Raw genomic sequence first — 26,395 nt, 5'->3', positions numbered from 1 at the left:
CCACATTCCTTAGCCTCAGCTTACATTTCACCCGGTAAAAGTAAATAGAGTAGTGTTGGAAGTATGCATTTACTAGTTACAACCACATCCAGGTTATATTTCTGCTTAATTGTGTTTCATTTGCCTATAGGTTAAAAAATGGAACAAGAGAAAACAATTTTATCCAACTGCCCTAACAAGCTTCATATGTTATTAGTACACAGGGGTACCTCTGTCACTTCCCAATGCCCCTCTTTCTCAAAAACATTATCAGATATTACTTCTCCAACAGCCTCAGCAACATGAAGCAGGGAGACCGGCCACCTCTGAGAACCAATCACATCCCCCAAAAGATCTAAACCTTGCAAACAAGTTGCTCCATGGAGAATAAGGTGTGTGTAAAAAAAGGTGTTTGTCCAGAGAACCATGTCAAGGGAAGAGGGCTCACAGCTCAAGAGTCCAATCAGGCATGTTGTTCCTTTAACCAGTCACCTACAGGGATTTGCTGTGTCCAACTGTCTACAGGGAAACTGTAACACTATAATAAGTAAGCAAAACTACTTCTATGCAACTTGAACATTGTATTATGGTAATATTTTAGTTCTAGTAAGTTAATGCAAATATATGTGTATGATTCTGTAGTGTGAGTAAAATGGTAAAGTTTGTAGGTAAAAAAACAAACAAACACAAAACAGAAACCACCTCAAGGAGCTGACATAAATAAAAATAATTGGGAAGGTAAGTGGAAGAAAAAAATGGGAATGATAACTTAATAATAAACCTATCTCCTGCATGTATCAGGTGGGAAAGTGAAAAAGCAGTCATTATAACACAAATGATCTGGTAATTAAAATGACATCCATGAAAATGGCCACGGTCTGTATCTGCTTTGGCCTTTTCACCAAAGCTACAGCTGGATGCCTGAAACGTTTTCCCTTGTTTGATATTAGTTCAAGTTACACTTATATTTTTGTATGATTTGGGCAATTTGTGAATTTTAGTTTCAAGTTTTGGGCAGGCTTTATGTACTATAGGACTTCAATTATTAAATAAGTATTACATTTTGACTAAAATGTTGAAAATGTAAAAAAAAAAAAAAGAAGGAAAAAGAGATGACGTAAGAAGGATAAGAAGGAGATGTAGAAGGAGATATAAAAACTTAAGCTGTCAATATTCAGAGAAAAATACTACAAATCCTCACATTTCTTGCCTCCCGCCTCCCGACCTTTCTTATAGGTCATTTGTCAGTTTCTTGTTTGATTCAAATCAAGCGTTCCCATATTGTGGAGAGAGACAAAACCTGAAATATTCATTGACTATTTTCCAGAATTTGAACAGACTTTTGACTTTGTTCGATCTGAATCAAACACCAAATTGTTACAATGTTGCTGAGTTTAGTTTGTGTTCACACGGCAGCTATTACCAGCGGACCAAAAGTTTAGATGCACAAGGAAACAGCTTTCTGATTGGTCCGAATTTCCACGTGGGAAAACTCCCTGAAGCAAACAAAGAGGGAGAGCACACTCCTCAATCACACTCACCACGATCGCGGACTTTAATGTTTTGTACTGTTGGAGTTTTGTTTTTTTTACTTTTAACTGACATTGTTCTACAGTTGGAACAGCTCCATTCTCCTTTAGTTTTTCACTGAACAGTCTGAATACCTCCATATTCTTGTGCATTTCCACAAGCATTTGTGAAATTGTTTGGTCAGCCCATATTTCTGTTTCCTCGTCACTCCCCCACATCTGTCCTCTACTGATCTTGCTGCCCGGCTCCGTGGCGCCTCTGCAAGTGTCAGCACATTAACAACCCACAATGGACAGTTTTTTAGTTCGCTTCCTGTATTAGGTCCTACTTTAAGTCTGATTGTGTTCTCACCTGAATCGAACCGGACCGTGGTTCATTCGGAAACCGACAGAGTCCAGTCTTTTCTGGCGGACCATGGAGTTCGAATGCGTGTTCTCACCTGCCCAAATGAACCGGACTTTCCCAGTAAAGTCAGAAAGTCCGAACCAGAGCTGTCAGGTGTGAAAGCACCCTTAGGCTATTAGAACTTATTTACGACTGATTATATAGCATCATCACTGCCTTTGCATCCTCAGTCACAAACATTTCTTCTTGGTGGATTTCCTCTGGGTGTTTGTTTACTGTGTAAATTGTGTTAAAGGTTTCTTTGACAATGTTTGTGTCTCAGTGCCTCAGGGTCTTACCATCCCATCAGTGTCCTCATTTAGGGAGGGTTCAATCTCTGTCGGCTGGGGACCGAGGGCTGAGTCACTGCTGCTTCTCACCAACAGAGGGGTGTCTGTAGAGCACACACAGAGAGAGACACATATTTGTTATGCACAGGTATTTTTGAGCATTTTTATAATAGATAACTACTGCAAGTGATTGAAGGAAAAGTGTTACAGCCAATAAATTACCCATGTTTTTCCTCATTTCTATATTTATAGGAGGTGGGGAGGGGTGTCATTAGGATTTTATCTATACCATTGTCGATACAGATAGCAATGGCGTAAGCATTATCCGCTTTGCAAAAACAGTCAAACACGTTGCACTGCTTCAGATTTATAGACTGTTGAACTTGTAAGTGTTTTGTGAGGTTGCAGGTGCTACCCCCTTTAGATACAACTACCTTTTTGCTTAAATTGCACAAAGATGAACCAGAGTTCAATTTGGTTAAGTGAGTCCAAACTTCCAAACGTTTGCTCTGTCCACCATATGGACCAAGACTTTCTCAGCCCTAATAGATGGTAACTTTGGAAAGAAATGATGAGATACAACCAAACAACAACTAAACAACAGTTTTAGTGGCAGAAAAAGAATCAAACCTAAACAATATGTATAACCACCAACACTAATTATTTCACTTTTTTGTCTTTGTAATCCACATTGTATTTTTGTAGCTGTGCTCTTTTCCTTTCCAGTTTCCTTTTTGAAAAAAACCAAAGGAACCAGGCTCTCTGTCTGTCCAATGAGACACAGTGTGACTTCTTCTTACCAGCCTGTTAATAGAGCAAGACATATTAGGGAGAAGACAGAGGACTAATGGAAAAACAGTGAGAATAGATCAAGTCTCTTTCAGAAAACAGCCTCTCTCTGATGCATGCACAATATGTGCGCGCACACACACACACACACACACACACACACGACAGCCTAACAATTGCTAATGCTATTTTGATGGAGTCACAGTTCAGCAAAAATCATGTCTAATAATAATCTTTCAGATGACAAGATACAGACCTTGGGCTAATATTGCCACACTCCAAAAAGGAGTGAGTGTGCGTTTCTTTACAAGCGTCAAAGCACAGTAAGTAAGAAAGAACTCTTTTATGTTGTTAAGTTTAAAAAATGAATTTCCACTCTGTCATAGCAGTTTGTGTGAGACGTCAGTTCCAGTCAAAGTATGCTTTTCATCTAGAACAAAAAACATCACAACATTAAGAGGAGTTATTTAATGAACTAAAAGGCTGTTTTTATGAGACAACAATGCTCATCACAAAAATATTTACAGACATGAATACAACATAGAGTATGAGCAAATGTATGTGTCTGCATGCATGTGTATTCAATGAGGCAGGTGCAACTTAGAAATACATGCTAGATTGTCTATCAGTTGAAAAAATATTTTATAAGATTTAGATTTTTATTTTTTTACAGATCAAACTCAAGTTTTCTGATTATCAAAAAGTTTTGTCTTGATGCTGTTCATGACCTATTAATAAAAGTGTGTTTCGTCGACCAGATGCTGTAATTGGCACATTGTCAACTCTTTGGAAACATTTATTTAAGCTTGTTAAAAAATATAGAGAGAGAAAGAGATAGACATAAAGAGTGATACTTGTAGTACAATAACATTAAAAAGAGGATAAAAGTAAAACAAATATAGAAATTACGACAAAGAGAGGATAAGAGTCTGACTTTTTATTAGTTGGTTGAAATTAACGCCCAATATGGGCCTGATTGGGCCTATCAGAGATATATCGATACACTATGTTTCCGATTATGACCCTAAAATATTCATTAAGTGAATGAAACCTAAGACTTCCATTAGCACTTCTTTTAATGATCAATACTCATCAGCCAGCACAGCCTGAGATATTTGTGTGCATGTTTATTTCTGTTGATTACATATTATAGCAGTTTCTTGAAAAAGCTTCTTCCTTAAAGTTGTGGTTGAAGTACGAGTGTTCACTAGGTCTCTCATGAGCACATCTGAAAGCCTGTGGCCTGTGAGTAGTTAATGTACAATCTGTTCCTTTAATATCCCTTCAGTGAACCCACTGGTGTTCATGCGTCCAAATGGCCAATCAGTGGCTGATTTGCAGATCTCTGTGTGCATGTAGCTAACATATGATAGTGTCTCCCTTTTCACATCTCACCAGCCCACTGCATAAAATCACCATTTAGCAGAAGCTGATGGATGAAGCATACCACACTATTGCCGCTGCTGCCGCTGGAGCTTGAAGGAATATTGAAATGGTGAGAAAAGTCAACACCGCTGAAAGCTATGCAAATAAATATCATTTATTACTAGAGGTTATTATTATGATCTGTGTGGTACTCTGCCACTCCCCAACTCCACCATCCCCATCCGTAGGGCCCCATCAATCCATATATGCTTTAAGAACATTGTCATGTTAGCCTCTATAGTTCTGCTGGGAATAAAGAGAGAGGTGGTGGCGCGGGTGGAGGGAACTCTAAATGAGTAGACTACTCAGAAGACATGCCAAATGATATTTGTAGGGTCAAATATTGATTGTCACAAAATGGACCCTTGGTGCTCTTAAGACTGGCTGGGGGATATGGATTACATCAAACCCTGAATCAATTCATCTCCTCAAAGAAAGGCAATGAAAGGGGGATGAATGGCAAGAAGAGAAAGACGTAAAAAGGAGGAGCAGATAAAGATAGTTCATAAAGGAATAAAGGGAGTAACATGGATTTTGAGACACAAAGAAAATTGATTATAAATAATATGTGCAGTGGAAATTCAAGGAATCAGACATTGATGAAAAGGCCTCTATGTGAGGTTTTATGCCGTATATTTTCCAACACATGAAGATAGATACCAATGGCTACCTAGGGGCTACTATTCTGTCTGGTAGTCCTTCCAAGATCAATATTTTTTTTCCAGATTGCTTTTGCAGAATACAATATCATTTTAGATCAGTGGTCCCCAACCTGGGATCTGGGCCCCCCTAAGGGGGGTGCCTAAGATTGCTGGGGGTGTGCGAGGCTTTGTCAGCACTGAGATTGTCAAGATTAGATTTGAGATGTTAAATAAAATTCTTATAAAAGCACTAACTTGATAATCAAAAGTCTGTTCAACTATTTAAATTTTTTTTTTTTTTGGTCCACATTCAGATATAATAGCTACTTTGTCAGCCACACCTCTGCTAACTATAGGCTAACTGGTGTTCAATTTTGCCAATAAAGATTTGGAATTAATCACTTTATTGTTTTGGTGTACCTGTGTGCGGGCTGGGGGGGGCTCAGCCTTTCTTAGATACAAGCAGGGGGGGGCTCCAAGGAAAAAAGGCTGGGAAGTGGGAACCACTGGTTTAGATCATACCTATATATAGAGCTAGACTATCCTGCATTATGCCATGCAGTACTGATAGCATGATATGAGACCGGATATTAGCCTGTATTTTTGTTTACTGAAAATCAGCAAGTAGCTTAAATGTTGTATTTGTAGACGTAATACAGTTGAGTTACACAACTTCTAAATGTTGTGTGTATAATTAAAAATTAATGCACCATATTTGTTGATGATTTTCTCAAAAAAATACTTGCATTGCATGTCTAAATGCAAATGAATTTAATACCACCACCTTGTTGCAGTAAAGATGGCTTAAAATCAGTGTTACAAGTCTCCTTTCTGTTTAAGTATCTAAGTGAGCCATGACAGTGAGCCAGTACTAACAAAACCAGTCAAACTGATGGAGCTATGTGGAACTCAATAACTTATTTGATTATGTAAACCTTTGCTTTTCCCACTTAAACATTACAAAATGTCTTCTGTGAAAAAGGCCTATTTCAGACTTTGTCAAAAACACACAGGCCAATTAATGTATGTGTAAAGTACAGTATTGGACACTAAAAATGCTTATGTAGCTACATGGTTGAAGGTGTAAGAGTACCATTTAAAACCCTGCTATATTTAGTGGTCTTTGACTTCAATGGGAAACCTTCTTTGTCCATTCTACTGCAGATCATAAGGCCATTCATTTCAGCACTTTGATGGTTAATTTTGAGCAATTTACTATACTTCTGAGTATTTTTTTTATTTAATAAAGATTTAGGTGTACAATATTGAACTACTAACTAGTGAAGTAAAGAACATGGCAGTAGAGAGATAGAGGAGAGCGAAAAAGGGAGACATAAATCATAAAAGGGATAAAAGAAGTATGAAAATGACGAGAACCTCTTTAAAATTTATAAGAAAGGAGGAGACTTACACAAAGCAAAGTGGTGCCATTAAAAAGAAGACAAAAGAGGATTTTGAGAGACTGAAAAGGACAATGAGAAGCAGAAACAATGAGCACAAGACAAAAAAGAAAAAGACTTTACACAAGTTGAGAGAGAGAGACAAGTTGTAGCAGCCAGAGCAAAACAGTAAACGGTGATGAAGACCTAAGTGTGGCCTTCTTACGCTGACAGTGATGGTCTCCAGAGCTCCCTTACCTCTAATCTACCATGACAGTCACACATTACTTCTTATCCCAACTGACAGGCGACCATACTGAAACAGACTAAACTTCCTGTCTTAACAGTGTCTGGATCATACAGCTTAGGCTCTATCACAAGACCGAAATGTCAGTTCTGTTATTACTGATAGAGGCAAAACTAGCTGGAGGATACATGATTTTTGCTGTAATATACTGGATGTGAAATTAAATCTAAGGCAAGGCGGAAGAGTAAAGGATATGACTGAAATAATCTACTGTACAAAATTGTGCTTAAGATTTCTTATGTAACGAAGGATTCCCTGAGCTCAACAGGTTGCCGTACATCCTTTAAGCTGACTGAGGAATCACCAAAAGAACAGAGAAAGGAATAAAACTAGCTGACACAATGCAACGTACAGTAGATTGATAAGCATCATCACACTTCATTTGATATATTAATGACATTTTGAAGACAAAATTACATTTGGGCATTAACTGTGACAGCTCTAAGCGCTTTCACACTCACATTTACAGTAAAACTACCTGTCCGGCACTTGACTTGAAATAAAACAGAAGGAGATGAGGAAAGGGAGAGAAAAGGGGTAACAGGAAAGAGAGGAAGAAAGAGGTAAATACTGGGACAGAAAAAGAAAGAAAGGTCATTCAGATCGCTCTTTTCCAGGTAACAGTAAGCAGACACGGACACTAGAGTTTGTTCTGCTGCCTGACATTACACATACACTTCCTGACTCTCCCGAGCTGATTATCTTTCATCCCCATCTCTCTCTGCATCTCAGAGACAGTACTGCTGACATTTCAGCAGTCCACATCTTGTTTTCATCACTTCTTCACTACTATCCTTCACTCACTTCAACTTTCAAGTCAAATGTCAGCATCGTTTTATCTGTTTCTTGTTTAAAATCAGTTGCGACAATGACACTTTTACGCAGTGACCTACAGCTGACACCTAAGAGGAAAATTTTGGTGTTCCCAAGAGGAGCTTTTTTTTCAGAGGAGTGAGAAGTCAGAGGAGTCATTTAAAAAACATTTAAACCTAAATCAAAAGTAAAAGAAGAGAAGGGATATCTGTCCCAAATTCACTTACTTCCAAGCTGTATAAAGTAGGGAGATAAGTTGGAGTAAGCTGGAGTTCTGACCTCTTCATAACAGAGTCCCAGCGTAGTTAACGGTTGAGGAAGTACTGGAAATGCTTTGAGAATTTGGTCTCTGCGAGCCAGCAGGGTCAGACACACAGCAGTTGTGGTTGCCAGAGTTAACATGGACTGGCTCGTCTTCACAGGCACAATGCTTTGACAAATGTGGACACAATTTTGTGATACCATGTGACATGCCAGCAGCTCTTTAACTGATGAAGGTCATGGCTCTTTCTCGAACAGAGCAGAGAGCAACTACACTGAATTTGAGCACAGAGCTGCGGCCTGTGTCATTATACTTTACCTCACAACTTAGACGAGGCATATATCTACGTGCTTGCACAATTGTGTATAACTGTAAAACCTGCCTTAAAGTAACAATCCTGAATATTTCAGTTTCGTGCTCTTGAGTGCCATCCACTGGCAATAATCGGTAGTTGTGGTGGTATACAGGGAGGGGTATTTGGGAAAAACAACATGGTTCTTAATGAAGTCTCCAAATGGACTTCCTTTTGGATATAGAAAAAGTTGTATCATAAAGGGTTTGAGTTAGTTTGCCCTACTTTCTACAGTGTGACTATTAATGTGACATGTTCACATTTAGATGTTAATGCAGTAACATCATGTCATGCAGTAAATAATGAAAATAATTACTCACTGGACTTGAGGGCCGAGGAGTTGACTTCAATCTCTCCTCCTGCAATTGGTGTGAAGACAGATAGCTCTGATTGGTAGAGGTCTGGGCTGGGGGTGAGGCTTGTGTTGGCCACACCCCTCTGCTGGGCTTCCTGCTCCTCATACACCGCCATCAGCTAAAAAATAAAAATACATACACAATGTAGCTCATTATTTTGTACATTTCCTTTATTGTTTTGTAACCTTATGAACACAGTATTTGATCAGAGTGGAACGGCAGGAACTCTATTCAAACTTTATTACTCTCACAGTTATTCAAGCTTTCTATGTGCTAATCCTTACTCTCTTCACCACTCCAATTAGCTCTCTTTCAAAGCCATTCACTTGGATGACAAAGAACGATGCAAAGTTAAATTTAGATGGTACAGAAATGTAAAATTTGAGGAAGAAAATCCTAACAGGAGCCATCAAATAGCACACTGCCTGAGACATAAGACTAACGTCTTACCTACTAAAAAAAAATGATTTCCCACAGTCGTGTGATTGTGCTGGTTACTATTGTGTGTGTGTGTGTGTGTGAATAGTAACCAGCTAAAGGACAATTCTGGGAGATAGGTTCCAGTCTTCCAGGGACATATAGAAAGTCCACTATACACCAAACTGAACAAAATTTCAAAACTCAGGTAAGAAAACAGCACAAAATTGTGCTTTGAAATGTGGCTTTGTTTGTAAATACAAGCGATCTTTGTGTTACCTTGTGGATGAGGACACTATAGAGGACGTCCAAGGAGCCCAGCATTTCCGTTTCCAGAGTGTGTGTCTACTGTTGAACAAATGTCTCCATTCCTTTACGTGTGTGCAACACCCTGCTAGCTCTAACTGTGTTATATAGTGGAATCCCTGTCTATTGACTATTGCACTGAGTCTGCGTTTAGTTTAGCCTAACATAGCACAGAGCTTGTCAACACAGTGTTCTAGGGGCCTCCACGTTAAAGCTCAATAGACCTGTGTGAGTGAGTAAGTGTGTGCATCTGTATGTGTGTGTGTGTGTGTGTTTCATGTCCATGGTGGCCAGGAGTAAAGAAAGAGGACTTTGCCAGTAAAGCCAGAGGCTTCCTGCTACACTGGAACCCACAAGTGTGCGATTAACTCTCTCACTCATACAGACATGAGCATACAGATGCATGCTACTAGCAGCTTTTCAAATGTTCTATTCTTTATATAATGGCATTGCTATTAGGTCTGTTGTTGTATATTGTGTAAATACTGGTCATATTGTATAATGATGCAAAGTTGTTCCTGACTTGCAAGCCAATAAAGCCTTTCAGTTGAACGGAATTGTGTGCACAAATACATGTGATTTTCTGGCTGCGTCTTGTGCACACAAAGCCAAAATTAAGATAATATAATTCTAAAATGCAAAGTGAAGCCAACATTTAAGAGCAAAAGCTACCCAATTGATAGAATTAAGATTTATTTAGGGAGATTTTCACCGGAAGTTTCTCCATTGGGTTTTGGTAAATTATTGAACTACAAAACAAAAAAAAAAGGTCTCTCTCTGGCTCTCTCTGGCTCTTTTCCCCTCTCTCTCTATCTCTCTCTCTCTCCTTTTGCAATCCTTCTCAAGCTGTGTCTCAAATAACAAAAGAAAAAGTCCTTTGGCACTTGTGTCAGGTGGAACGTAGAGTTGAGGCACTTACTCTCAAAGGCTTTTCCTTGATCTACTGAGAATTGAACAATACCTCATTTGTATGTCACTTTGGACAAAAGCCTCCACCAAATGAGTGAATGTAAATGTAACTGTAAAAGCATTCATACTGAAACTGAAACTCTTAGTATTGCACAATAATTATGTTAATGAAGGAACTCTTTACCATCGTTAAACCACATAGACTTTTATATTAATAGCTGTCTGAAAAAAATCTATGTGAGATATTTCATGTTTGAACTAATACATTACAAAATAACACAGTAAATATCTTCATATTAGCATTGGCATAAAAATCATTTTTTACATAAACGTAGACAATTTTGATTTAAGGGGCCAAATTATTTGGAATGGATATTCTCATATTTTTCATGGGTTTCACATTTTTGGGTGTTTACTGTTCACAGTGAAAAAGTGAAAATGGCATAATTCCGTGTTTTTCCAGAATTACATTTTTAGAAAGGTAGCCTCTAAAATGGGCCGTTCAGAACAGCTGCAGGTTTCTACGTAGAGCCTCGCTTTAGCTGAAATCGACCAATCGTCATTCACCTCAGGCTGCCTTCTTGCACTAGCTTGTTGTCAAGTTGTGGTCAATATTTCAGCTCAACATTCTGATATCTCCTGGCGATTCTGGCTTGTACATATAAGGCTGAATAACCGATCCTAGAGCAGCCATGTTTTACAACTTTAGAGTGACAGTGCAGTGTGGGATCAGACCTGTGGGGGAGGGGCTACACGGTCAATTTTTAAAAGGTTGTATACAATTTTTAAAACGAAACAAACTTTACCAATGTGATTCAAAAACACATTAGAGTAATAGAAAATTGATTGCATAGCTAAAATATGTCCCCTTTAAAGTAGTGTAGATATACTATGGGCACTTTCTTCACAGCATAACCTCAGCAGGCAGAGAGCAGAATCATACCATAAAAACCTTTCTCATCCTCACCACATCCATATCCCACCAACTATTCAGCACAATCGATGTCTCTCTTCTGTCACACTCCCCTCTTCAATCTAACACACATTTTCTCATGTAGTACTGTCTTCCCTTTTATAACAAACTACTTCAGACTTTTCTTTGTGGCTCTTTACTTCATGCTTGGTTGTTTTTAAATGCTATCCTATATTCTCTAGACTTTGTCTGACTTTAATTTACACCCTTCTTTCATAAGTATAAAACAGGGGTTAAGTTATTTAACCATATAAACTGATCTTCTCTATCAAGCTGCTTTGGTGTAAACCTTTTACATCTATTGTCCTGCAGATCTGCAGAAATGGCAATTAGGACGACAAGGAAAAGGGAAAGAGTTGAGGGTGAGAGGAGAGTAAGAGGATTTGGAAAAATTATCATAGCAAAAAGGCTGATATTCTTTTCAGGCTTCTATAAAGCTACCTGTAAGGGGAGCAAGAACAATGCTACTAGCTACCAGATAAAACACACAAAAAGCAGAGTTTCTTAAAAAAGAACGTCTGAAAAGAATGACAAGAAGAAAAATGGGTAGACAAATTCGACATAGCTTTGTGGAGTCTTTTAAAAAGCAGAGGTGGAAAGAAAAGAAAGACAGCAAGATTAGAGAGAGGGGAGGACTTAGCCTGTGTTCTCTTCGACAGGGGACTCAAAGACCTGCCAAACAAAATGACACCGCAGGCTGAGCATGAGAGGGAGAGAGGGGCGAGAGAGACAGAGAGGTGAGACAGCTCAAAGCAAAAGAAGAGAGAAAATGAGAGAAATGGCGCGAGAGAGAATTATAATGATAATAATGAGAGTGACTGGCAGATTGCTGTACTATAAAAACCTTTGGGATGTCAGAGTACGAGCGAAAAGCAAACCTGAAACCTCAGATTGTTTGAAAGTGTCACTGTGTCAAGTGTCCATGCGATGATGTGTCCATTTTCAGAAAAATGAAAAGTTACATGCTGCCATCTCTGTCTCCATTCCTCTTACACCACAATCCTGTCTTTTTTCTGGCCTCTTGATAAGTGCTTGGGAGATGTTTAAACCTACAACAGACAGAAATGTTTTTCAGCCTGTAAATTACAAGTTCCTCGTTACTTTTTGCCATAGAGCTCAGCTAATGTTGTGCAACTCTGTCACGCTATTATATCTAACATCTCACCTTCTCAACAGCTTTCTGACAACAACTGTGACAGACTGGAGGATAAAGACGCTAATAAACATGTGAATGGTCTCTGTTTTTCAGTTTCAGCTTACTGTCAAAACACAAATTTTACTTTGATCGTGTTGCTGACAACCTCAAGTAGAAATGCCTTTATCCATCTGTGAGCCTTGAATGCTGAATGCTTGAGAAAAAGCTCCTGAGTAAGAAATAAGGCTTCATTTTGTCTTCATTTGGTTTGCTTAAAAATACAAAACAAAGACTCACTATGGCACAAACCATATGAAATTGTGTTTCATAATGTTTTGTTGTGCTAGTATTTCTTTGAGTAAAAAAAAAAATCTCTCCTCAGGTTAAAGCTCCTGTGAGGAACTTTCGGTTTGTGTTGATTTTGGCGCCCCCTGTGGACAAAGCTATACCTCTTATCTCTTTGCTAATTTTGTCCTGTACATGCTGAAGTAGTAGTTTTTAACAAAAAGTCATATGTATCGCTCTTTTTACATTTTTGCCATGGAAAATGTAAACAAAGATGGCGTGCAGTTAATCACTTCGTCTGACACCTACCCCCCGCCAGAAGTTTCAGCCAGTAAAAATAACTATATGAAAATAATCAGTCATGTTGTTGATGGTCTGGTTTGGTTTTGTAGGTCTTATAGAGTAATCAAAATGTATTTCTGTTTCATAACCTCCAGTTAAGTTTGAATTTCTTTCTTGAGGATACTTCAGGAGTCCAGATTGCAGTCTGGGGTTTGACTGCAGCTTTCCATGATGAAGATTTCCATGGTTACAACATCACCTCACTTAGCACTTAGAAAAGTTTGGGACTTATGGGGTCCTAGTATGTTTTTCTAAATAACAAAATGTCCATAACCATCTAGAATATAACCATCTATCATCTAGAATAATGCAGCCCAGCTATACAAATCATACATATAAACCCAGATGTTAACCACTCAAGCTAGCAAAATCTTTCCCCTAAGGTTTCTTCTAAGCTCTCCCTCCATCTCTTGTCTTCACCTCCATCTATATTCATCAATATTGCATGGTCAATACATGGTTTGAACAGGTTACCCAGGATTAGAGGGGGTTAGTATGAGGTATGTGAGCATAGGGTTGGGTCAATCAAAGGTGTGACCCAAAAACCTCCAGTCAAACACTCTGACTCCAATAAATCAATACTATATGTTACTTAAAATCAAATGGTTAAATTTGAAAGTTGCACAGTAAATTATTGCAGCAATTTTGACCTGCAGTAGTCCGCAAGAAGCAATGTTTTACACCGGCTCAAGGGAGACGTCAAGTAGGCTTTTGCTTTTTAAAAGGGGTCACAGCTGAAAGAGAACAACAGAAGACAAATGGAGACTGAGTAACTTGTGCACATAAACATTGATCATCACGGTTTATAGAATTAGCACCCTTCAACATCTCCTGTGAAGGCAGAGTAGGCAGCAGATTTTCTATAATAGTATAGTTTATTAAAATCTGCAATAAATAGAAAAAAGAAGACAATAAGCTATCTTTTCTTTAATTGTTGAAAGTCAGTCCGGTCTTTGGCTGCATTCGTACTGCAGCTAAAAGTGTCCCAATTTTTTCCCCTTATGTGACACAGATCTGATTTTTTCAAGTCAGTGTGAACAGCAAAAAAGTTGCAGGATGTCGCATTTATTGAATTTGGAACTGGGCCAAATATGTGGTGCTAAATCGGAATTCAAAACATGCGACCTGCATGCGACTTGCATTTGAACACTCAAATCAGAATTGGTCCGCGTTGGTCTAATATGCACATTTCCAGGAGGGATTTTAAAGAAGAAGAAGGCTTCCTTTTTCCGCTTGACCATGGAGGACGACTAGCAGCAGTGGAGAAATGGCGAAATAGCAGATTTAGTAATTGCTATTTGTGGAGATGCCTCTATCCAATCAAAACTAGAAGGCTCATACCGCAATGGAAGTGTGTTGGAAAATATTTCGAGAGAAATTTGCTGCCCTTGTCTGTTTTGTCCGTCTGATGGAGATGTCACTTACTTGCACAAAAGTTTATGCACATCTAAAGTCCCAACGCCCAAGAGCCATCCATGTTTTGCGGAAAAAGAATGTAAGCGGATGTGACGTCTTTTGTTATTGTTGTTTGTGCACGCGTGTCTTTTTAAGGCAAGGCAAGTTTATTTATATAGCACATTCAGCAACAAGAAATTTAAATCATTTTCTGTTCACATTGATATCTTACCTGGGTCACATTCTAAAATAGATATGAACAGTGACCCCAAAACATTTAACATGAGCGCTATATCGGAATTGAGCATGAAGGCCTGCAGTATGAAGGCAGCCTTTGACTGCACAAGCCTACTGCAACCCACTCAGGTGTTTTCAATCATTCAGGCTGATGAGAGCTCTAGTCAGGCTGCAGTGGGGCGGAGCTCTAATTAGGATACATTATTGAAAACACCTGTGTGGATGGATGTACAACAGGCTTCTGTGCCATTGTGTGCACTGCTCAGCATCTCTGCAAGTTTATCTGTATGGGTGTGTTGGGGATGGGGGTTGGTGGTGATGGTGTAAAAGTGCAGAGTCGGTTCCTTTCCGTTTTATTAAAATTAAAAGAGCACATGAATATAAGATAGGTAGATTAAAAGCAGTTCAGGATGTAAGTGCATTGTATGGCATTCCGCACACACTGACAAAACACACACACACACACACACACACACACACACCATACCCTTTATAAATCGGGTCGATTAGGGGGTGATTGAGTAGTTTGCACTGGATCAATAAAATGCAACAATCAGCCAAATGCATGAGCGTATACACAGCTCACACAGTGCACAGACACACTCTCTCTCACATACACACACACAACAATTTTTAAATATGCTTAAGCTATCTGTACACCACTGGGCTTTGATTTCCACTCATGCCCACTTACCATAAAAAAATCTATGACATTCAAGTGCGTATATGTGTGTGTGTACTTAGGCATCTTGTGGAGTCAGCATTATCCTAAGCTATGACCGCTCCATCATCATAGCCTTAACAAATAAAAGGGGAGAGGTGGCCACACACGACGGAACCTGTCAATCAAGTGGAATGACTGTGTGTGCGTGCGTGTGTGTGTGTGTGTGTGTGTGTGTGTGCAGTTTTGTGTAGATAATGTCTCATGCAGATTGTTTTATAAGCTGGTTACACCTATCTATGTAGGTTTTGAGGGGATACATTAGAGGGTATAGAGACAGTGTGTGTATCTCTCACCCTCCATGTAAGCTAATGCACTGTTGTTGCTTTCCATTAAAAGAGGAATGTTATTCATGAACTCCGTATACAACAATACATGTAGGCAAAAAATGTCTTCCACGTTCAAAATCACAAAGCTTTTACTATAATGCAACTGTTCCACTTCAGGCAGAGAGCAGGTTTGATCACTCAGTGACACAAACTCACACAGTGACAGTGAAAAGACTGACAGCACCACCTAGCTCTACATAACAGACGCTGCATCTGAAGGTGTCACCCCCCACCCTCACACCACCCCTGGCCCTTACTGTTTGTTATTGTATTGTGTTTCCTTTACAAACAAAATAACTTTCTGCATGTGAGAAGCAAAGAGGAGACAAAAGAAAAGCAATATGGAAATGCTTTATGCTTTATTGTATGTACAATGTTCTAAACTCTGTTCTTTATTCTATTGTGGTGCACTCCACAAGCCCAATAAAAGGCCTCCTATCCGAATGGCGTCATTCCCATCGCTGCCCTCAGATGTAATCCTAAGGTAATAAAATGACATAATTTTGATGCAGCTCTTTGTGGTTGACCCATAAATGAAGTCATTGCAGGGCCGACAGATAAGGTCACTTGTGAAGCACTCTGTATAGCTAGTAAGAGGAATAATTTTTAAAAAGCTTGGCACATTTCTGTGTGATGCACATAAAAATAATTGTGCAGATCACAAAGAAAATTTGAATGAACCCTGAGGCAGGTCAGCCTTTCTATGCTAGGCTATGTACAAGTTGGCCTTTTCGTCTTTCATCAGCAGATATTCCTGCTTAGCCCTGTTTTCCCCTCTGGCTTCACTTTGTCTCTTCTCTTTTCCTTCCTCTCATCTACCCTTCCTTCTCTCATAGTTCCTCTCCTCCCTTCTTTATACTTTTGCTTCCTCTTACTTTCCCAGCCTTCTCTTGCTTTCTCCTACTGCTACTGTTCTTCCTATTTTTCCTCCTCTTTCTGTCCATCTCCCTCGTTTGAGTTGTGGTAGCTTCTTACAAATCAGATGGTGTAAATCATCATGTTCCTGCACTTCGCCCTATTGGATACACCCACAAAGCTACAAAAAGCTTATCGATTAACACATGAATGTGATACACCCGCGCTCACTCTCTCAGTCCGGATACTCTAAATCTCACTGTTTTATCCTTCCTCGTTTATTCTCCTTTTCTCTCCCTTTCTCTTTTCTTCTATGCCCTCATAATCTCTAAAGGGTCAAACACCAACAGTAGATTTTATGTACAGACCTGGAACGCGTTACACAAAGAGATACATAGACACTGTAAAAGCATTCACATACACACTGAACACAAGACAAACACACACACATCTCTGAATTTGACCTCCCTGCTGCAATCGATCCATCGCCATGGTAATCGATAATCAGGATGGTGTTGTCTCCGTATGGTGAATATAGATGAATGAAATTCACCTGCTCAGCAGTTTAAAGTGTTAGTGCAGGTTTGTGTGTGTATGTGTGTGTGCTGCCCCTCTATTGATCAGCAGTCATCTTACCTCTCAGTAGAGCATGAGAAATCCAGACAGGACAGACAGGAAGAAAAAGATTAATGGCAGACAGAAATACGGTGAAGACTGAGAAACACACACATAAAGACAAAGAGAGGTTAACACATAGAGTAAAGGCTTTACAGGCAGGCAGCAGGGACCAAGATAAAACATGAGAACTAAAAAATATCATAGAGACATATTATTAAGAGATAGAGAAAGCAGAAACAAATTCAACTGTCAAATCGTTTTCATCCTCCATCAGCAGCAGCAGAAGCAGTGACTTCAGACATGCAGAACTTCAGTGTCTGTCACACAGCCAAAATATAATGACAACTTCTGTTTCCTCAGTCAGGAAGACAATGTGTGCAGCTTGCATCCATATTTGTGTGCATGACTGTATGTGTGTGTCTGTGTCCCTATATTCATACATAAATGTATGTATGTATGTTTGTCATGAGGAAGAGTGTCTGTGTGTACAAGTGTGCATGTGTTACCACTGCCTCCCTGAGGCTGTGTGTAGACCACACTCGGCCATATGGAGCAGCATTATGTAGACGCACAGTGGCACAGATGGACACATTCTGTGCAGGCCATATTCTCAATGATCCAACAGTAGTGGTCTGAAAGACAGCACTCATAAACCAGAGGAGCCCAGTATCCAAAGAAAATAGAAAAAGCTCAACCCACAAGAAAAGATAGGAGTAAATGGGTATTTGTGTACCAATCAGTTTTTCAAAGTGGATTCTTAATGGACAGTATAACCAGAATTACCCCCCAAGGTTAAATGTCTCCGCCAACCAGTCTACATCATTTTACATCCATCAGTGATTCCCACAGAAAGACAGGGCAACGTTGCCAGAACAGGAGACATATCTATATACTTGTTTTGAATAAACAGGAGCAACATAATACCAGTGAACCATTACCTCATTTGTTTAATACTGAATGCAAGTGGGCGTTGATGTCACATTACAGTTGACTTTTCATCTCTAGCTTAAGAATGTCATAACTTTACCATTGTATTTGTGCACTCTGCATTTGTAAACTGCAGTCATAGTTTAAGGCCATATGGCTGAATTTGACAACCTGAAAATGATCACTGCTGTCCTTGATTGTGTGTTTTTTTTTAATAGTCTAAAAGTGTTGATTCCATATCACTCAAACAGGCAAACCAAGAGAAGGAAAGAAAGGTAGGAGTGTATGGGTTTCTTGTTGATTGAACTTTTGTGTTGGAGAGTAGGTGTCTATATTTGCATATTGTCCAACATCAATGCACCACTGAAATGCTAGTTACTTGAAACGTCTCCATTTTAAAAGCTGGTATATCTGTCCTTGGTGTGACAATCACATCATGTTCTGTTTAACATCAGCCTATTATCTTATTTTTACTATCACAATCTAAATCCTATCCACACTATTATTGACTCTTGTGGATCACAGAGCCAAGTTTTAAAGAGCATGCCTACAGAGAGTGGAGTTGCAGAATGTCAGATTCACAGAAAAGAGACGGCAAACTCCGGTGACACTGCTTTGTGAAACGATGGGCTTGTGCTGCCAAATGTATATTTAGTGTTTTTTGTTTTTGAAGCATCTGGCTGGTATCCTTTTAGACACTACTTGTGTTTTCGTGGTATTTTAAGAGCGAAGCAACGGACAATGATAACTTGAGCTCAATACAAACTTCCCTCGAGGGACAATAAGGGTTACTCTCCCTTTCTCTCTTCCTCGCTCTCTCTCCAACTGCTTTGTAATTAAGGAATTAAAATTGGCTTGTGCTGATTAACGAGGCTTAGCAGGCCTCCATGCAGTTCCACTAAGAACATCTCTAATCACACAGCAGGGCACAGATAAAATCGTGTTGGGTTCAGCCAAACCCCGTCTTTTACCAATCCAGGTGTCAGACGGGTTTGATTCCATCCTGGCCTCGTGTTTTATCATTGTTGTCTTCCACTTGCTCTCCCCTATCTTTCTCACTGTCCAATAGAGGCATAACATGCCCAAAAGATCATCTTCTGGAAAGAAAAATTCTCCTTCTGATTCCTTTTAACTGGCTATTGTACTCACCATAAAATTTTGCTTTGGAAAATATAACCATAGGCTCTTGTGGTCTAATTGTATTGCTGATTTTGCAGGTAATTGGAGAGGTCATATAGAGGCATCTGGATCAATTTGATCAATTTTCACTGTACAGTTTTTAATTTGAGACTGCTTCTTAACCAGTTGAAAACTCGTAGTAGATGATAGACCAAAGCTTTCACAATTACACTTAATTTTTCAGCACATTCATGAGTAGGGGTGGGAATTGCAGGGTAACTCACTATACGCGGCCCACGATAACGATAATATCACGATAAAGCGATTTTGCGATAATTGGTTTATTGCAAGACAATCATATAATGATACATTATGATATGTGATTAACTGAAGAATACGAAATGCCCCTAAAAAGGTTAAGTGCAGAATTAGTTTATTATTCACTGCAATTTGGTGTCAGTTTTACAAATTTTGACACAAATTGAGATAAACAATGATGCAGTGACTCAAATTGGCAGGGAGATCTTTTTAGAGCGCTGAATGTTTTTTTCATAAAAATATTGATATTTGGCGCCAGCGATATGATAATTGTATCACACCAGTCGGGACGACGATATAATGGGATATCCATATTTTGTCCCACCCATTCATGAGCATAAGTTCGTCTGTTCCAACACCAACTGAGATCTACAACTGTATTAAACCGTTAGAAGACATAATATTTTATAGAAGTGGGATCATGATCAAGTTAAAAAATAAAAACATACATGGTCAAAAAGTATGTTGATACTTAAATGTTACTCCCATCTAAGTTTGCTTAAAAATTGAATTAAAAAGAAAGGGGCCTTTTCATTCTGCAGGCTCTGCAACAAGCAAACATATATATATATATATCAAAATTTCACAAACCTTGCGTTGTACATGTAGGCAGAAACAGAGTAGGGGTGGGTGGTCTGCCCTGCATGGATTTTGCAATACTGTCATTTTAAGGATAAATTGGTTTTAGTGCACATACAAAGGAGATTTACTTCCCCCAACACCAACCCACAGCACTGTTTCCTACACATAGACTATACCTGGGCGGCCTGTCGACTAATTCACTCATGTTTCTTATTTTATCTGTCCAAGATCTTTATCTACAATCAATTAATTACTGAAAATCCGCCCCTTGTGCTCTGCCCCTGGCATACCTGTTGCCAGCAGCATCTCCACACATGTTCTTCAAAGAAACACACACATACAGAGAAAGAAGACTTCTAGTACGTCCGTGTTAAATATGGACTTTCTCATGCCTCTATTTTAAAAGCTTTTAACTGCAGCTGTGTGCTTTTCATTTATAACCACGTCGGTTAGGTTCATTTTGACACGCAACGTCATTAACGGTGAGCCTCCTTCACGCACGGCTCACCTGCTGCTACGAAAACGAGATCGCGGGTGAAAAATTCAAAACGCTTTTGGCGACTTTATGACAGCTCACTTTCCCTGGAAGCTCATTTAACCAGCCTTGGTTTCCTTCCTCCTCTCCTTTCTTTCCAACATCTTATCTCATTCAATTGGCTCTCCACATAACAATGGATGTCTAAGTGGCTTTTGAAGAAGGATTTGCTGTCTGTCAGATGTGACTGATTAGGCTACACACACACCCTAACACACCATGTTTTCTCTGACATACTTACATGCAGTTTCACACTCATACACACATGCAAAGTGTTATCATGGTGATTATACCAGAGGATTAACATGTCAACATGCTAAGCAGTAATAACTGTCAGCTGACAGTCCCAAACCGTGATCAATGCACTACACACTTACAAAGAAGATTGTATTGTTGTATTAATATATTGAATCGTATTGTATTGTATTAGGATACATGTTGTTCGCTAAAGATCCTTAAAGCTTATGTATAGTAATAGATGGACAGATTCCTTTATTCGTAGAACCTTTTGAAAACTTTGGAACATTTTGTATGTGGGGGGTTGGTGTCCTTTTCTATAGATCGGAGGATTTAACCATTCACATGTCTATAATCTGTAACCTCTTTGGGGATTATAGGGTTAATTGTTAAAGGGTTGTCTCCTGACCCCCAGACAGCTTATCTGTCTCACAGCTGAAGGAAAACAATCAATCTCACCATGTCACTTCAAACCAGTGCAAGGATCAAAACACTACTAACTATGTTTTACCAAAGACAGTCCAACGTTCACCTTCTCAAATAAACAAGTTCTGTCAATTGAAAAACTCAAAGAGATGACTTTGGCTGAAGCATCACCCCAAAGCAGCTTCTTTGTCTTTTAAACAGGAGTCTCTTATAAAGCTAAATGTACGTGCTAAAGAACATGAAGGCAGAAACCCTATGTTGTATAAAGTAACAGGAAGTAATTCACAGTCAGTGCCAGTTTTGGAGTAGATTTATCCCATGTGTCCAAATACAAACCAGTAACTTCCTTTGTAAGTGGTGCCCAAGTTGAGAAAAGACAACCTTTTCTTGTATTTTTTATTATGTTATATTGAAAGATGTTGATTTCCGACTTATCCAACAACAGCAGGGCTTGCTTTTGGCAGCTAATTCCAGGTTGTAAAGAGTTGCGTTAAGATCTGTTCTGTGTGATCTGCCTAAAATACAGTTGTTCCATGCCTACATATTTGTTCAGAAATATTTGAAATTTTCTTATACTGTACCACAGCTGAGCTTAACTGAGCTGCAAGTCCAGGCGACCAAATTCTTACTCTTTCTCCCATCCCTCTATTTATTTCTATTTGTCTTACCTCCTCAAGGTGAATGACAGAAATTATGTGATGAATACACAGGGAACTGATGATCTCTGTGCGTTTGTATGTGTGTATGCACAAGTTTGTGTGAATGTTTAAGGTTTAGGCAATTAAATGAGCCTGTTATCATCACTCACACACATTCAGGGACAGGTTCACTCCTTATAAAGCTCTCACCGCCCAGCGCATTACTCTGTCAATGTATGTAAATCTTTCTGCTAACTGCTGGTAGCTTTGTGGCTGTGTGCATGTGGTGTATGTACATGTGTGCGTGTGTGTGTGATAAAAACACACTTATGTGCACACCATATATCTCTTCTGAGCACATACACACAGACCCTACAAAGCACACCCACATCACAGACAGCTTTTCTTTGTGAAAGGTTGACATGAGAGGTTGTCCTTCTAACATCTCTATGATTGAGGTTAAGAGTAAAGCTCATAGCCAACAGAGTGATTACATTAGCCTTCCTAAAAGATCATATCTTCTGTTCAGAAGACCATGAATCAAATCCATCTTGACACTTAATGACGGGTCCTTAAAGGGACAATCCACCTTAATACAGACTACACACTGCCAAAAACACAGCGAAAAAAACCTCCAGATGTAATTCCTGATTAGCTTTGAAGCCTAAGGCAGATTTCAACACATTTTCATGAAACAGTCACATTCTTGGTGAAGAAATGTGTTATACCTTCAAAGGCTTAAATGGCTATGACTTGGGGCTTTAAAGTCATTAGATCCAGCATCAAATTATGCCGTCTCAGTGCAACAATAATGAACTCCAGCATGAGACTGGCAGGTCTGCAGATGTTCCATGTTTAAAAGCTGTTTTCCAGCCTTACAAATCTGAATGGTTTCTTAATCTGATCTGATTTGACTGTTATCAACAAGAAATATTATTTGGAATGAAACTGTTACCGTAAAATCTGGAAAATAAGTCGCACCGGGATATAAGACACAGTCTGTTTTAGGGGGTATCCAAGAGGGAAAAAGGATTTCTGTAGCTATTTAATAATAAAAACATTATTTCAACACTATTTAAATACATTTTCATTTAAATCACACAAAAAAACCCCACACAAATTACAACCTTACAACCTGTTTTCGCCATGTTGAGTTTGCAATCCTGCTAGCCACTGGTGCGGTTATGGTAGCTAGCGGTAGCTGGAAGCCTACGGTAACGTTGATTGTTGTGAGGATGGCGGCTGCAATGGCGATCATGGCGGTGCATGTCCATGACGAAGCATTATCAATAATTAAGTTTCCTCCCTTAAAACAGCGAGGAAAACACAAAATAGCACAGCAGCATATTGTAAATAGGAGGCGTTGTAGCGGCTTGGACCTGGAAACAGTTTAATGCGGAGATGACGTCACCACTTAACCGTATAGCGCCATCATCTGGATAAAGTACCGAAACACAATAACATACCTCTCTGCATTTTATACTGGTACATTGGTTGCACCGGTAGATAGGACGCTGCCCACTTTTTTACATTTTTAAAAAAATGCATTAAAAGTGCGTCTTCTACACCAAATTTTACGGTACTTCAGATTCAGATCAACCCGTTCTTACTGATTGGCCATAGCCACCCCAATTTGATGACTGAGGATAAAAAACTGTTTATAGACAAATATTTTTTCTAAATGAAGGTAATGGCAAGGATTGAATGTGCCTAGCTCATGATCTGGAGCCAACAAAAGATTTTAACCACCCTATAAAATGTCTTACGCGGTATCAGAAATGCCACATCATGAATCCAAACACAAAGCCTCTTTTCCTAATCCCTGAAAATGTGATTAAGTCGAACAAGTTTGTAACACACCGTCAGAGTCCTTGTAAGCTCAGGAGAGAGAAAGACAAAGAGAAACATGCCAAAAAAGAAGGCTTAGAATGGAATATATACTATTAGTTTTTTCCTCATGAAGCTAAAGATTGTTTTGTTTGTTTCCATGTTTTATCATTTGTCCTATCACACCTGCTTCCCCAGAGCATGACCAACCAATTCTTGGTTATCTGGTCATTTAGTTCTCTCCCCAACAAACCCCCATTCAGGCACTTCATTAAGATAATTCATCAGCATGATGAACCCATGAGGAGGTGGACTTCATAACAATAACCATTAGTAACACACACACAATTTCATGCAGCTCTGTGGATCCATCTATTCTAGGTGGGTCCCAGGTGCAGCTGTTTTCTTAATTAACAGGGAAGGTCCATGAAGACCACAGGCTGCATCGTTTATTATATTCAGAATTAACCCTTCTGCTTTCACCCTCCCTGCCTCTCCCTTTGTTTCATTTCAATCACTCTGTTAACCCTTTCACAACCACTTAAAATCAATCTTCCACATCCTGCTGATACGCTGCCTCATGCTGTCACCTCGTGCCCATCTCACACACCGTCACCATTAACCCCACATTTGTCTTTATCTCACCGTCTCTTCCACAATTCTTTAATTACCAGCCTCCCTCTGACTTTCATTTTATTCACTGTAGCAATTAACCCCTTTCTCTCCTGCACCCTCACACTTCTCCTCTTTTCATATGTTCTAACAAATTGCACCTATCTGTCTCATTCTCACTCTTCTAATGCTCTCATTCCCCCCCGCCTCTCTCTCTCTCTCTCTCTCTCTCTCACTCTACAGTTTTCTGTCTCATCCTCCCTCTTCTCCCTCTTACAAACGCCATTACTCAATTAACCCCCCTGGTTGCTGGCTAAGGGTCAACATATGTATCAGGTCTGGATCACGTCCGTATGTGCCTTTGACAAATGAAGGGCTGCACACACACACATACAGACACACACACATGTGGACACCGAGATGTGACTCCAAAATGATTGGATGCATTAGAGGAAAGGGTGAAAGAAAAAGGTGGGTGGTAAAGGGGACGGAAGGAGGCAAAAGGAAGCGGGTGGTGGAGGCCGAGACTTCACCAAGGTAGAGGACTGAGGACATGGACTTATGAAAGACAAGCAAAGGCAGCACAATCAGCAAGGAAAGAGCAGACATGGAGGAGGAACAAAGAAAAGAGCGAATTACTTTAGAGAGGATAACTGCAGTAAAGAGGAAGAGTTGAGATGGAGGGTAGGTAGACAAGAGGAATGAGGGGTGAAGGTGAGAGGGAGCATATAGGTTCATTATGGGGATATCCTCACTGTTGTCTCCTCTTTATCCGGTCATAATAAGCCACCTCTCTACGCAACAGAGATAATGATACATGAGCCAAGCCTGGATGACCTTTAGGAAAAATGTCCATTAATTTGAAACACTAGAGATAGAGCCCCATGTATCTTAAAGCACAGTTCATTTCAACGTTTATGGCTGTCTTAATCCCCTTTCCCACTGGTCAAAAACCCAGCAAACACCCAGCTTCTTTGCTTAATGGGAAAGGTTACAATTGGCATTCAGACCCTGGTCAAATGACTCTGCAGTAGACTCGGGTAATTATCACCTCGACTCCGATCGGCAATTATGGGAACACAAAACCCAGGTCGACACGCTAATCTCCGGCCCCTATCCGGCACGATGCTATGACCTGCATTGAAGTTCCGGCCGCTGTCGCATAAATACAGAAGAACAACATACAACAGCAAATTTGTTCTGTGTTTCATGCAAGACCTAACCACCGTAACATCATCACTGGCCTCCATGCTGCTTACCAAAGAGTATAATGTAATTATTGTGATTATTTATAGCACAGATGCAGAACTATTAACTGTCCAGCTGCAGGCAAACATGCATTTGCATTGGTTCCCATTTGTATACCCTCAAGCACTGCAAACATAGCCGTTTCCTGCCTCAAATATAGCACTTTAGTCATTCTTACTTATTCAGGTACACCAATTGTTTTTGTGTTGTTTCCTTTCTATTAGTTATAAACTGAGAAGCTACATACACAAATCTATTTAATTAAAACTTTATCAGCCCGTTTAACATGATGAGTGTTCATCCAAGCCTTCAAAGAAATAGACTGATCAATTCATATGCATTTGTGTGTACGACCGAACAAATGCATACACACACACACACACAGACACAATGACAAGAACGTGTGCATTTAGCAGATGGCTGGTGTTTAAGAGGGTGTGAATGATAAAATCTCCCCACTATTCCCTCGCCTTGTCCATTATTCCACTCCACTGCTTTTGAAGAGTGTGAGGGTGTGTGGGTGTGTGTGTGTGTGTGTGCGTGTGCGTGTGCGTGTGCATGTGTGTGTGTGTGTATAAGCAGAAGTATATCTGAGTGTGGATCTTTGTGCATGAATCTTCATCTCTGTGTATGTGTGTCTAAGTGAAACAATCTACTCCCATCAATTGTGTCGTAAATGAACAATATAAAAATTAAACCATTAAATTACAACATAAAAACAGCCATTTAATTGGGTTTTGCTATATTCCGGTTTTATTGTTTCTACCCATCATGTGTGACAGGTTGTAAGCAATCAAACTAATGGAACATTACGAACCTATTCAAAATGTGCCAAAAGAGTTATATTGTATTACCCGTCTGTGTGTGTGATCAAGTGAAACATGACATGTCTGTCTG

At 39.5% G+C, this 26,395-nt stretch overlaps 1 protein-coding gene across 4 annotated transcripts in view; it reads right to left on the bottom strand.

Moving 5' to 3' along the window:
• pard3bb (par-3 family cell polarity regulator beta b) overlaps positions 1 to 26,395 on the bottom strand; it is a 235,392-nt gene that overhangs the window by 182,791 nt on the left and 26,206 nt on the right. For all 4 annotated transcript variants that reach the window (XM_069662799.1, XM_069662800.1, XM_069662801.1 and 1 more), the window contains exons 3-4: positions 8,472 to 8,625; positions 2,193 to 2,287 (exon numbers count right to left, since the gene is read on the bottom strand). In XM_069662799.1, coding sequence (XP_069518900.1) covers positions 2,193 to 2,287; positions 8,472 to 8,625 — 249 coding nt within the window. The remainder of the gene's footprint in view (positions 1 to 2,192; positions 2,288 to 8,471; positions 8,626 to 26,395) is intronic.

The sequence above is a fragment of the Semicossyphus pulcher genome, unplaced genomic scaffold (assembly GCF_022749685.1).
Source record: "Semicossyphus pulcher isolate SPU_LCO1_2020_fin unplaced genomic scaffold, fSemPul1.0.p SCAF_15, whole genome shotgun sequence".
In the NCBI taxonomy this organism is placed as follows: Eukaryota; Metazoa; Chordata; class Actinopteri; order Labriformes; family Labridae; genus Semicossyphus; species Semicossyphus pulcher.
This window is presented reverse-complemented; position numbering and strand designations above follow the sequence as displayed.